The sequence below is a fragment of the Rhododendron vialii genome, chromosome 12a, assembly GCF_030253575.1.
Source record: "Rhododendron vialii isolate Sample 1 chromosome 12a, ASM3025357v1".
NCBI classification, from domain to species: Eukaryota; Viridiplantae; Streptophyta; class Magnoliopsida; order Ericales; family Ericaceae; genus Rhododendron; species Rhododendron vialii.
The window spans coordinates 22,534,438-22,547,462 of record NC_080568.1 but is presented as its reverse complement, the minus strand read 5'-3'; the positions used below and the strand labels follow the sequence as shown (position 1 = coordinate 22,547,462).

The window sequence follows — 13,025 nt, the reverse complement described above, 5'->3', positions numbered from 1 at the left end:
TTAGACGCCGTAGTTTAATTTTTTCTTTGCCATCTCCTGGTAAATTTCATCATGAACATTTAAGAGAGCCTCGAAGATTGGCTTCATGTACTTTGGGAGTTGATCAATCGCATTCATGTCCCACCTAACACCCGAGCACTTGATGTCACACAATCATACCACCTATTTTCAGGGAAGAGCAATGTGCTAGACATGTTCCAAAGTTTACACATCCATTCTTACATCTTCATAAGTACATAGAAAAAATCACAACACTATTTAAGGGTCCCACCAGCACTTGTCAAAGATCATCAACCGCGTTAAAAATCATGTTGATCGAGCAGTGATTGATATATTTTCGAACCACATTTATTTTGATATATGAATGGGTTCGAATCCAATATTGCAATCTTTTTCTAGAGGTGAATGCATTGTGATCAAATCCAGTGTTGCAATCTTTTTCTAAAGGTCGATGTCCTCGGAATAGCTCTAAGATGTGAACCATTTGGATCATCAAGGTGGGTCCGAAAAGGATCCGAAAATAGGCAAACTAAGTTATCAAAATGGATCCAAAAAGAACCAAAAAAAAAAATTGCGAATTTTTTAATTTTGTCTCTATAGCTAGCAATAGTACCTCTGCACTGCATTTGTGAAACATTTGAGTTCTTCATAGATACCATGAGCCTCATAGATATCATCTAGAACATATATTATTATTATAATTTTTGTGAGAACCAGATGGGCAAGATAGTGTTGCGGCTCGAAACAAACTGCTGTAGAATAGAAAAAGCACTCCACTGTCTCTCACATAAGGAATATGTGGCCGTAGGTCCCAGTCTTTCCACCACCTAAATATATGAAAGTAGAATGCATGGTTGCATATGAGTTAAACAAAATAACGCTTACCGGAAGTACACCCCAATTAAAAGAATTAATCTTCTTCTGTTGTGCGAGTGTGTGGGTAAAATGAGCCTGGAAGCAGAATGGTTGCACCCTGAAAAGGAGAAGCATGCATTTAATCTTTTCTCTGTTTTGTTTTTTGAAACGGCAATCTTTTCACTGTTCAAAGCGCTCTCAATGTTTTAATCTTTTTTTTTGTTCCCAATTTTGTTGTTTATCTTTTATGATAAGCTGTTTCTATTTTTCATTTAGGAAACAAAAAAGATTGAACAGAATTTAGATTAACCGGTCTCATTGCCAAATATAAATAACATATACGCATACGCAACATATTTTCTTTTAATAAGCACACACAGAATCCCTGGAGATCTGGCAGAGTTCTTCCTTGTGTAACATTTGTAGTCGATTGAAATCAATTTTTGCAAGCCTAAATAGCTTTTCATTCCTAGAAGCATCCTTTTCATAAACAGAAATGTAATGCCTAGCTTCAACTCTTGGAATTTCCCTTTGGAGTGGTTCGTACAGGCAGTGGCGACTCTAGAATTTTGGAACCATGGGGTCATTTATTTATAAGCGTATATTTTATTATCAATTATAAAAAAAATCAATGGTAATGACAACTAATAATCTAATTTTGACAAAAAACACATCAAAAACTCAACAGGCATTTCAACTAAAACAATAAAAGATATCAAAAGGTATGTTCTAATAATCTTATTTTCAGTTTCACCCATGCTAAAATAAACTCAAAAACTTCTACAGTTGAATTCAACAGGTTCCACATTTTGAAATGTTGTATGATAGTTTCTTTGTCAATAATATCAAATACTTCTTTTACGCTTGCGTTTTATTCTATGTGGTGTCTTAACTTTTACTAAGGCTTACAAAGAGGAGTAATTTTCAGTAGTCTTGGGCCCAACATGTCACGACCCAAAACCGACCCTGGAAGTCGTGACCGGCCAAGCGGGTGTTAAGCCGCCGAAGGCCTGCTTATATTCTAGTTTAGGAATTTCTAACATCGGCGTCATTTTAAACAATAGAATTCAAGTATGCGGAAGCGTAGAATAAATAAGATAATCCAGAGCTTCTAAGTGTACAAGTATAATAGTTACAAACCATTAGACAATACATGATTCTCCACGGTTATTCTAACACCTCATTCAGCCACAACTTGCAATCTATCTTAACCTGAAAAATTGGAAAAAGATTTTTATAAGCCGAAGCTTGGATGAAAAACGTATACTAACGTTACAAGTTTGACCATGGAAATACCACCCCACATTATAAAACAGTTCAAAGCAACAATCCAAATATTTCCTTGAACATCCAGTACATGCATTTTAGCCCGTAAGCTCTTTTTTTTTTTGGTCCAAAAGATGGACCATTTTCTTTTCATTTCTCTTTCAACTTTTACACTTTTGAGCGATAATAGCATTCACCGGTATTTTTAATTTGCCAATCGGTTGGGCAGCGACCCCATTAAAGAGTGGTAAGATGTCATTACCCGGTGATGCATGCCTAGCTGCATCTCCTACCTTATTACTTCACGCCACTAGTATCTTTACCCGTCCCCAAGCGCTCGGGACACCGTTCGAATGAATCATATTATCACGAGCATGTACTAGCAACCAGTAAAATTCAAGTTTTCAAAACATATTGCCATGGTCTAATTTAATTGAAAATCAAAAGATTTATAAACCTGCCATTTCATGCATTAACATCAATTAAACCAAGTAGGAAGTTCAAATTCCATATTTTCCAGCAAAATCAAGCAATGGCATCTCATTCCAAAATTTCAGAAAATACATGTAACTAAGGTATGTGCAACTCACCAAAAAGTAACGTCTAGCTCATCACGCGTGCGAACTACTCCATTGAATTGATACCGAAGTAGAAGCGCACTGATTATCACTAACCCAAAAATATGGCTAAGTAATTAGTCTAAATTAGGACACCCCTGTAGGACCAATAACAATTAGTTCCCAAATCTCCCAAAAAATCCAATTCTCAACCTTTTTCACCGATTGAAATTTGGAAAGGACCATAATAAAATGTAGTTTAAATGACATGAAATATTTATCCATTTAATACTCTAATTATGAAGAAAACGTCAAAAATAGTAACTCCTGTGAGTTTGTCCCGAAAATTCTGGAATATGTATGGATAAATTGAGGGGATGCGACCTAGAACTCAACAAGCAATCTGATCCTTTGTCAAAAATAATTATCCTCTGAGATTATAAAATGGGTTTTATGGTGTAGGGCTCAAAAATTAGGAGTAGGGATCAAGAGCAATGAAGGATAGAAGGATTCAAATTTACTGATTAAGTTTCCTTGACTCCCGAAAAGAAATTGATGTTGAACGGTGATGGCCATGGCTGGACCAGATCTTAAAGGAGAAAAATGGCCGCCTCCTTCTCCTGCACGCGCTCGCTCTCTCTCTCTCTCTCTAAACGGTGGAAGAAAAGAGGGGTGGAGTTGATTTCCTAATTACTAAGTAAGTGTAATTAACTAATATAATATCCTTATACAAGACTATATATACTTCGGTGGATTCAAAAGTTGAATCAGCACCCATTTCACCCATGCATGCCACATGCCACCACAAAGCACCGTGTTGCACCACGTGGTGCTTCGCGCCCGATCGTCGCTATTCTAGTCCGTTCGCGTACAAATTTCGGTCTCCAAAAATTCTCATAATTTCAACATAAACAAATAAAAATATGAGGATCATTGTAGCATTGTTCAATTTTCAAGGCAAAATCCTAACATACAATAACTTGTACCATGTATCAAATGTAACTCAATTGTCCCTTAGTATTTACAAAATTAAATTAGAATTCACACATTCATTCGGATCACGATACACTTCGCGTAGCCTGACTAACAATTAGAATTAAATTAGAGTGTCGAGTCCCTATTCCGATCACGTGACTAGAATTTTAAAAGTCAGGATTTTACACAACACCCATCAATTTACCATCGAGAATCTTCTAATGATCATAAAGGATACTCACAATTCGAAGTGGATGAGATTAATTTATACAACACCATACATTTTTGCGGGATCCATACGCTTACCGGCGGAATATTCCACGGAAATGTGTGGTATTTAGGAGTGTTGGACCACCAAATAATGTTTCTCCAAGGAGTGGGTGGGTTTCACGTGAAAAAATAATCTAGTGTGGTCATCAAATTGTAAAGGGTGGTGCTTTAAGTTTTAACTTTGACGAGGAAAGGGTTGGTTTCAAGTGGAAAAATAATCTAGTATGGTGTCATCGATCATCAAATTGTAATAGGGTCATTTATTAATGGGGAGTGATTTAGCCACTCCCCTTTTTGTTAATATCACTCCCCTTTGTTTCTTGATTCGATGATTTGTTTTGTGAGAGAAGAGTGGTATTAACAAAAAGATGAGTGACAAAATCAATTCCCTTATTAATTTGGGAAAAAATTCAGTATGGTAATAATTTTTTTTTTTCCCTCCATGGGGTTGCCCGACCCTGCGGCTCACCATGTGGCATCGCCACTGGGTACAGGGCATGGGTCACTTGTTCTGCCAAATCTGGGCTTAAATGAGGTTTTAAGGACTCAAGCCTAGCTTTTGTAAAACAAAAAAAAAGCCTTGTCAAGTGTATCTTCTCCACGAGTCTTCAAAAAAGTAGCTTCATATTGGCTTAACATACCCATCGCATCATTGCTTATGGTTTCCTTGAACTCCCCATTATTGTCTATGAATCTTTCGAAAGGCAACGAGATATTAATTACTTTAACTTCCAACAAATTAAGTCTGTAATGTACATACATGTATATATGAAAAAATGAGGTGTTTGGATCAAACACCTACGCACGTTGGATGCCATTGATTCCCGCGCAGACTCACTCTGTTTTTTTTTTTTTAAATTTGGACGGCTCGGATCGGTCGTCCGGTGGCCGGAGATGGCCCGACGCGGCCGTAGGTACGATTTCGGTGCCGGACCCGTTAGTCCCTATAGCAGCACTCATGTACTAATAAAGAGTGATTCACAAATGAAAGTTCTGAATATGAGACAATTGATCTCATCAAAAATAATATGGCAGCGTCATTTTTAAAAGTTAGCTTCAGCGTTGAAAGTTTGGGCTTGAATGAAGAAGGGATCTTGAAAAAATGCCGGCCACATTATTTTGATTCAAAAAATGGTTTCTAGCTTTAAGAAACTTACAATACTCTATATGTCATTGGATCGTTTTTCTTCTTTAACTATAAAAAGGGTTGCTTACTGGAAGACAAGTCATAGCCATGTTGCCTAAAAACTCGAAAGTGAAGTGACAACATGAACAAATTATCATGGAAAACATGACTATAATATTCCTCATACTTTGGAAACATGTTCTCCAAAAGCTCTTCAATCTCTTTCTGGAAGAGGTAGAAAACACCATGGCGTTCATGTTCTCCAAAAGCTCTTCAATCTCTGCTCCTGATTTACCACCTCCAACATCGTCTTGATCTAGTACTAGCATATCCTTCACTTCTTCCTTCAACACTTCAACCTCTTTACTGCATTTTTCTAGTAACTGCGTCATGTATACATAGCAATGTCGAAAATGCAATTAGCTTTAGAATCCTTCAACATATACTAACCGCAGATAATAATGTATAGGAGTGTCTTTTTGTTCATTTTCCAGTGTGTTGATTCCACAGAAAATGTGAATTAGATAGACATTGAACTACATCTATGTAGCTACATAACAATGTGGAAATCTTTCCCATCTGAACTACGTACATAAAGGGTCCAAAGCCTCTCCAGTTCATCTCTTTGCAATAAGAGATCACGAACTTGTTTATGCTAAAGATTCTCATTTTGAAACACAAACACGAATAGAGAAAACTCTCAATTTTCATTAATAATCATCAAAAAAGCAAACAATTTGCTAAAAGGCTTACATCTCAATTTATAGTAGAGCATTACTAAAATACTGAAAAGGAAATAAAACATATGGGAAAAAATCAATCCTCATTATTCTTGACCAAGCATAGGAAACTAAATACTTCTTAGAATTCTTATTCTTAAAATTGGAATTCCCTAACAAAATTACTAAAATCAAAATAAGGAAAACTAGAGAATGCTATTTATTAAATTATTTCGATTTCCATTCTGCATCACAATTGCTCTTGGACATAGAGTACAAATTGAAATCCCAACATCCACTTATTTATTTCCCATTTGAATTTGGAAACAAACACCAAATTATCAATGCTTGATCATATGGAGATTGAATCTTCGTACAGTGCAATGATGGAGTCTTTGGCACATTCTGGTTGAGTATAGCCATCACTATACTTGTATACCACACCGTAAAGGCATGCAAAGTTGAGAATTCGAATGACAAGATCTCTAGATATCATAGTTTGTCTCATCATCTCTTCATTGATGTCGATCCATGCATTCTCAATTATTTTCAACAAATCACTAATGGCTTCCGGCCTTGAAACACCATGTTGCTTCATGTAGCACTCAACTCTAGTAGCCACGTGGCTTCTCTCATCTTCTGTCTTCAATTGTTTAAAAAAATTACAAAAACAATTGTTAGATAAATGATGACCATGTGTGAGCATCCACCATATGTCAATGTTTCACCTATCAGTATTGCAGAATAACTTTATGTAAAGGGAGTCGTGTGAGTGACACGTATCCCTTAATTGTTTGCAGTTTTTAGTTTTATTAAATTTTAGAAAATATCTTCATAACATCTTTGCACAGACCCTAAAATTTGCTGTTAACATAAATCAAAGCTAACATCAATTTTCCAATAATCATGTGATAAAAGGTGCTTTAAGGTAAAACAATCAGGCCAAATCAAACCCAATGGAAACCAGTTTTGTCAACTAGGCATGCCAAGGAGTTGGATTTTTAAATATATTGTTTTGATCAGATCATTGAAAGATCTAAACTCGTTGTACTGTTAAATGGAACTACCTTCTCTACAGTTGAAACCAAGATTACAGGATTCAGTCTGAGAATGCAGTTTCAAACCAAAATGCAAAAATGCCAAATAGAATTAACAGTTTATTGTACTAATTACCTTGCAGCTCTGTATGTCATTGATGACTCCGAATATTGTTGAGCAAGCCATGAGGATTCGAGGTTGAGATTGTAACCATTGGAATGCCTCAAGGGTTGCAATCTCTCTCATCCCTACAAATGCCGCCGTTGTGAGCAATGGAGAAGTGATGGTTACTAAAAGCATTGGCCAAATACTCTTCCATTTTTTGCACATATCCTTTCTTTAACCACTCGGTCTCAACGTCGTAGCATCCTACTATTTCTTTGTACTGATTTGAATGAACATAGAGAAAGTGAAAATCAAGAAGAATGTGTCAATCACTTGAGTTAAAATGAACTATATAATAAAATAAGAAACATAACTCAAGCACAATCTTGAACATTGTGTGTAATTTTACTCATTAGTTTTTTTGTTTTATTCATCTCTATATGTGTCAATCACTTGAGTTATGCACGTTCCATAGTTTTGTAATTTACTTATTGTGTTAGAAACTTGCAACTTTTAATTATGATTGTTTTGATTTGGATTCAGAAAAAAATATGCTTGTGCAGCTAGCTTCGTTATCATCATGAATGAGTTCCTCTAAAAGAAACTATCAAGTTGCCAGTTAAAGACAAAACTACCATTTCAATTTCATTTATGTGAAAACTTTGTAAAATATTTATGAAAGAATATTATTTTCTCATAAAATTAACAAAATAAAAAAAATAATAGCGAGAAGTATTTAAGTTGCCATACCGCTTCTTCTAAATATTGGATGCTGTAGTTTATTTCTTTCTTTGCCATGATCTCCTGGTAAAATTCATCATGAACGTTTAGGAGAGCCTTGTAGATTGGCTTCATGTAGTTAGGGAGTTGATCAATAGCATTCATGTCCCACCTAACACACGAGAAAGATGGAGTCAGAGGGGGACAAGTGAAGGCAGCCGCCACTACAACAATTTCAAAACATTCTATTTACTACATTGAAAAAATTATTTTATCCTCAAACTACATTAGCCAGCCACCACTAAATTTTTTCATTATTTTTGTTATATAGGATAGGAAGTCTTTAATCCTCTAGTTTTTTTTTCTATAAATTAAAGGAGGACAAAAAATAGTCCAAAACCAAATTCAACGGGCCAAGTGAATATTATGAAATATGAGGTTTAAATTAAGAAAAATCAAACTTCACAATTTATTTTTATGTAAACTCTATGGGAAAAGACAAACAGAGAAGACCTCTAAATGCAAACATAAAAGAAATGTAGCAAATTAAGTATCAAAGGCTGTGATTGAATGGCGTCGAAATTTGCAAATAAATTTTCTTCAAAGTCGAGAAGGTCTCATACATAGAGAAGCACATTGTTAAAAGTTTTGATGTCGATTCTATCATCAATACTTTTAACGATACGAAAAAGTATTCCAATTCAAGATACCTCATTTTAGTAGATAGATTAAATTAAAATTACACTATCTTGGTATTGTGTTGGATATGACAAACATCGTGGATTATAGTTTTCAATATGCTATTTTAAATTTTTTTGAAGTCGATAGACATGCATATTATGGCCCCACCACATAAGGTAAAATTCTGACTTCATCCCTGCACATGAGCACTTGATGTGACACAATCATACCTCCTATATTCAAGGGAAGAGCAATTCTAGACATATATGTTCCAAAGTTTACATCCATTCTTACATCTTCATAAGTGATAGAAACACTCAAAATACTATTTAGGGGTCCCACAAGCGCTTGGAAGATAGAACTTAAGAACGTGTAAACTTGGATGTGTGGCTTGCTTTTTTGTATAGGGAAAGAAAAAAGGATCCTATCGAGTGCATACAAATGGATTGAACGGCCGGTCCAATTTGCCTATTTTCGAGAATTTCTAAGGTCCCACTTAGATGATCTAAAAATCCTTCATATTTTAGAGCTTGTCAAAAAATATCAATCGCGTGAAAAATCACGTTGATCAAGTAACAATTGATATATATTTGAAACATGTTTAATTTGAGATAAGAATGGGTTCTAATCCGGTGTTGCAATCTTTTTCTAAAGATAAATGCACTATGATCAAATTGGTATATGATAACCATGGTTTTTGACGTGGTCGATGTCCTCAAATAGCTCTAAGATGTAAACCCTTTGGATCATCAAGGTGGATCCGGAAACAATCCGAAAATAGGCAAACTGAGTCATCAAAATGGATCCAAAAGGAATTTTTTAATTTTGTCTTTATAGCTAGCAATAGTACCTTTGCACTGCATTTGTGAAACATTTGAGTTCTTCATAGGTACCATAAGCATCGTAGGTATCATCTAGAACAGATATCATTTATCATAGTTTTTGTGAGAACCAAACGGGCAAGAGAGTATTGCGATTCGAAACAAACTGCTGTAGAATAGAAAAAGCACTCCACTGCTCTGTCCCTCACATAAGGGATATGTGACCGTAGATCCCACTCTTTCCACCACCTAAATACATGGAAATAGAATGGTTACAAATATGAGTTACCAAAAAAAAAACTTACGAGAAGCCCATGGTACACCCCAATTAAAAAAATAACTTGGTTTACCAAAAAACTGAGCTTTTTAGCTTCTTTGTACTTTTATTTGCATTCTTTTGTTGTTTTTTTGTTTATCTAAAATTGTGAAGCTGTGGAGTAGGTTGAATCTTTGCTAACAACCGCACTAGAAGAGTACATCCTCGTACTCTTCAAAGCTCTCTCAATGTTTTAATCTTTTTATTGTTCACAATTTCATCGTTCATCTTTCTTGATATGCTATTTCTATTTTTCGTTTAAGAAAAACAGATTGAACGGGAATTAGATTAACCAGTGTCATTGCCAAAGATATATAACATGTACACACACACAACATATTCTCTTTTAATAAGCACACGTGGAATCTTAATTACCTGGAGATGTGGTAGAGTTCTTCCTTGTGTAACATCTGTACCTGATTGAAATCAATCTTTGCAAGCCTCAATAGCTTTTCATTCCTAGAAGCATCCTTTTCATAAACAGAAATGTAATGCCTAGCTTCAACTCTTGGAATTCCCCTTTGGAGTGGTTGGTACAGGGCATGGGTCACTTGTTCTGCCAAAGTTGAGCTTAAATGTGGTTTTAAGGACTCAAGGCCAGTTTTTGTAAAACAAAAGGCCTTGTCAAGTATATCTTCTCCATGAGTCTTCAAAAAAGTAGCTTCATATAGGCTTAACATACCCATCACATCACTGCTTATGGTTTCCTTGAACTCGCCATTACTGTGTGTAAATCTTTCAAAGGCATCTGATATAATATTCACGTGAGCCACACCATGTCCATATGATATTAATTATTTTAACTTCCAAAAAACTAAGTCTGTAATGTAATAAAGAGTGATTTACAAAAATGAGGGAAGTGCTACAATACACACCCCTTATTTGGGTGTGTATCATATGCACCCTTATTAAAATACATCAAAATGTTATGAATCCCAAAATGTTACGAATCTATTGCTAAAAAGTTACGAATCATATTGTTGAAAAGTTACGAATTTTTAGTATAAAAGTTACGATACGAAATAAAATGTTATGAATGACCGGTCCTACAAGTAATTTTTTATGAGGTGGCACAATATGAACCACACAATAGGTGCATATGGTACACACCTTAAAGGGATGTGTATTGAAGACTTTCCCTACAAATGAAAGTTCTTAAATAATTGATGTCATAAAAAATAATAAGGCAGTGTCATTTTTTAGAAGTTAGCTACAGCGTTAAAAGTTTGGGCTTGAATGAAGGGATCCGGAAAAAATGCCACATTATTTTGTACAAAAATCTGTTCCAAAAAATGGTTTTTAGCTTTAAGAAACTTAATACTATATGGGATTGGATTGTTTTTCAGACAGTGATTTGAGAAACTTTTCAAATTGACTTGAGAAAATTTGCATGGTGTTTTTATTATGATGAGTAATAAACCACTTTTACGTATGGAGGTTGGAGTCTAGCCAGAACTACCCCTTAATTTGAATAATAATGCTACGTTGCGCAGACTTTCACAGATATGACAGAATCGTCTTATACAAGTTGGTCCCACAAAATAATGCGGGAGGCTCATGATATGCATCAAACGACTCCGAATGCATCTGTGTTCTGATTTATGCACAAAAGTTTGTCAGCGTTAAATATAAAAAGGGCACTTACCGGAAGACAAGTCATAGCCATGTTGCCTGAACACTCGAAAGTGAAGTGACACCATGAACAAATTATCATGGAAAACATGACTATATTCCTCAAACTTTGGAAACATGTTCTCCAAAAGCTCTTCAATCTCTTTCTGGAAGAGGTACGAAACACCAAGGCGTTCAAGTGCATCGATCAGAACCATCTTCTCTGCTCCAACATGGTGATCTAGTACTAGCATATCCTTCACTTCTTCCTTCAACACTTCAACCTCTTTACTGTATTTTTCTAGTAACTGCATCATATATAGCTATGTCAAAAATGCATCCTATATAGCTATATATAACACTAATCGAGATCTATCAAATAAGATCTATATTGTATATTTTTCAAGATCCACGCTAAAAGATATAGACAAAAGACATAAAAGAGACATACAGAATAATGGACAATAAAAATGAGGCAGAGGGAGTATATTAATTAAATACCTAGGTATGTAAAGTGAATGAGGAAAATCGATCTCCCCATAAACTGGGGGGGAAGTTCCCTAAGGAGCGAAGAGTGTCGGGCATTGTAGGCTTTCCCAGAGAAAGATGGTGTCGGTGAAATTAAGAAGAAAAAAATAAATTAACAACACACTTTACGCAAACGATTATTCAAGCTAAAATCGTTAAATCCTTTTACTGAGAGAGAGAAGACTCAAAAAGCTCTCTCTCTGATAGAACAACACAGCTTGATAGTTTGTCAAATGATTCGGGCCAACTCTCCTTAAATAGGATGAAACCCAACCAGCCTCTGTTAGGAGTCTGATCTGCCTGAGGTCTTCTGTGTGCACCACGGTCCAATCCGTTGGGGAGTATCTACAGAATCCGCACCACATCACCTGGGCCCAATATATATTGAATGACTCATATACACTTAAAATGCTAAGTCTTTGTAAGCGGTGAGCCATCTAATTGTATATTGAGGTCCAACCCTTTTTTTACTTATCTGATGTAGGGCTCAACCTTTCACACATGTTTCTAACAATCTCCCCCTCATGTGTGAACCACGCATTTGGCCTTAGCTCCCCCTCGATTTGATCCAAATGACTCCCCCTTGATCCATGATCTTTTTACTCTCTAACACCAATTTAACCTTGGACTTCATCGCACCCACTCCATCGATCGAGAACCAACCCCTTCACTCCATTGAAAGCCTCCATGCAGCGCTCTGCCTGCATCCTTGCTCCATCGAGAGCCACCTTGGATTTTTCTCGTGCCATCGAGAGTCTCCATGCAAGCCCAACAAATCGGTTTGAGTCCGCCCAAAGATCGTCAGTCATCGGCTTTGATACCACCTGTTAGGAGTTTGATCCACCTGAGGTCTTCCTTGTGCACCAAGGCCGAATCCATTGGGGAGTATCCACGGAGTCCGCACTACATCACCTGAACCTAATATATATTGAATAACTCATATCCACTTAAAAAGCTAAGCCTTGTAAGCGATGAGACATCTAATTGTATATTAACGTCCAACCCCTTTTCTATTTATCCGATGTAAGATTCAACCTTTCAAATATGTTCCTAACAGCCTCCACCAGACAAAGCTTAATTAATTAATGAATTAAATGACGACAAAAAAAAAATGACGACAATTATCAGTATTTTTTTTTTAAAGAAACAGATGTCGTACGGTTAAAATGTTGAACGTACTGTTGCATGTGAACCCATGTTTGATACTTTACGTCCCACTCCCAGCAGCCCTTGACTTGGATCTTCTCAGTCTCCATGTCCATGGATTTGAAGGCATGTCTGGCATGCATGCATGGGAATTGAAGGCATGTGCTTAAGGCATGTGCTTAAGGCATGTCTTGTGCCTTAAGCTTCTCTAACAATTTACTCCTTACGTCTAGATTTAATTATTCTTAATTCTATTCTAACCGGCTAAAAAACGTGTTATATCTTTGAATC

At 36.0% G+C, this 13,025-nt stretch overlaps 3 protein-coding genes across 3 annotated transcripts; all 3 read right to left on the bottom strand.

Moving 5' to 3' along the window:
• LOC131309576 (valerianol synthase TPS1A-like) lies at window positions 1-5,441 on the bottom strand. Its single transcript, XM_058336192.1, has 5 exons — window positions 5,139-5,441; window positions 1,232-1,416; window positions 751-827; window positions 614-677; window positions 1-124 (listed from the first exon to the last, which is right to left on the bottom strand). Exons 1-5 carry the CDS (start codon window positions 5,439-5,441, stop codon window positions 1-3), a joined length of 753 nt encoding a protein of 250 aa, XP_058192175.1.
• A 339-nt stretch (window positions 5,442-5,780) lies between these two features.
• On the bottom strand, window positions 5,781-7,065 carry LOC131311692 (valerianol synthase TPS1B-like). The gene is made up of 2 exons (XM_058339235.1): window positions 6,942-7,065; window positions 5,781-6,411 (listed from the first exon to the last, which is right to left on the bottom strand). The coding sequence occupies exons 1-2, from the start codon at window positions 7,050-7,052 to the stop codon at window positions 6,121-6,123; spliced, it is 402 nt and encodes a 133-aa protein (XP_058195218.1). The 5' UTR covers window positions 7,053-7,065; the 3' UTR covers window positions 5,781-6,120.
• A 1,403-nt stretch (window positions 7,066-8,468) lies between these two features.
• On the bottom strand, window positions 8,469-12,337 carry LOC131309575 (valerianol synthase TPS1A-like). Its single transcript, XM_058336191.1, has 7 exons — window positions 12,248-12,337; window positions 11,858-11,956; window positions 11,095-11,368; window positions 9,825-10,197; window positions 9,301-9,382; window positions 9,163-9,226; window positions 8,469-8,545 (listed from the first exon to the last, which is right to left on the bottom strand). Exons 1-7 carry the CDS (start codon window positions 12,335-12,337, stop codon window positions 8,469-8,471), a joined length of 1,059 nt encoding a protein of 352 aa, XP_058192174.1.
• Window positions 12,338-13,025: the final 688 nt, after the last annotated feature.

Coding starts and splice junctions, on each gene's coding strand:
- LOC131309576 (XM_058336192.1), bottom strand. CDS start 5,441: ATGACGCAGTTACTAGAAAAATGCAGTAAAGAGGTTGAAGTGTTGAAG. Junction 1,417..5,138: donor TGGCTATGACTTGTCTTCCA/GTAAGCAACCCT, acceptor CCAAAATTCTAG/AGTCGCCACTGCCTGTACGA. Junction 828..1,231: donor CAGATCTCCAGGGATTCTGT/GTGTGCTTATTA, acceptor TCATATATTTAG/GTGGTGGAAAGACTGGGACC.
- LOC131311692 (XM_058339235.1), bottom strand. CDS start 7,052: ATGAGAGAGATTGCAACCCTTGAGGCATTCCAATGGTTACAATCTCAA. Junction 6,412..6,941: donor ATGACATACAGAGCTGCAAG/GTAATTAGTACA, acceptor AAACAATTGAAG/ACAGAAGATGAGAGAAGCCA.
- LOC131309575 (XM_058336191.1), bottom strand. CDS start 12,337: ATGGCACGAGAAAAATCCAAGGTGGCTCTCGATGGAGCAAGGATGCAG. Junction 10,198..11,094: donor TGGCTATGACTTGTCTTCCG/GTAAGTGCCCTT, acceptor ATATTATATCAG/ATGCCTTTGAAAGATTTACA. Junction 8,546..9,162: donor TTCACAAATGCAGTGCAAAG/GTACTATTGCTA, acceptor CCTTGAATATAG/GAGGTATGATTGTGTCACAT.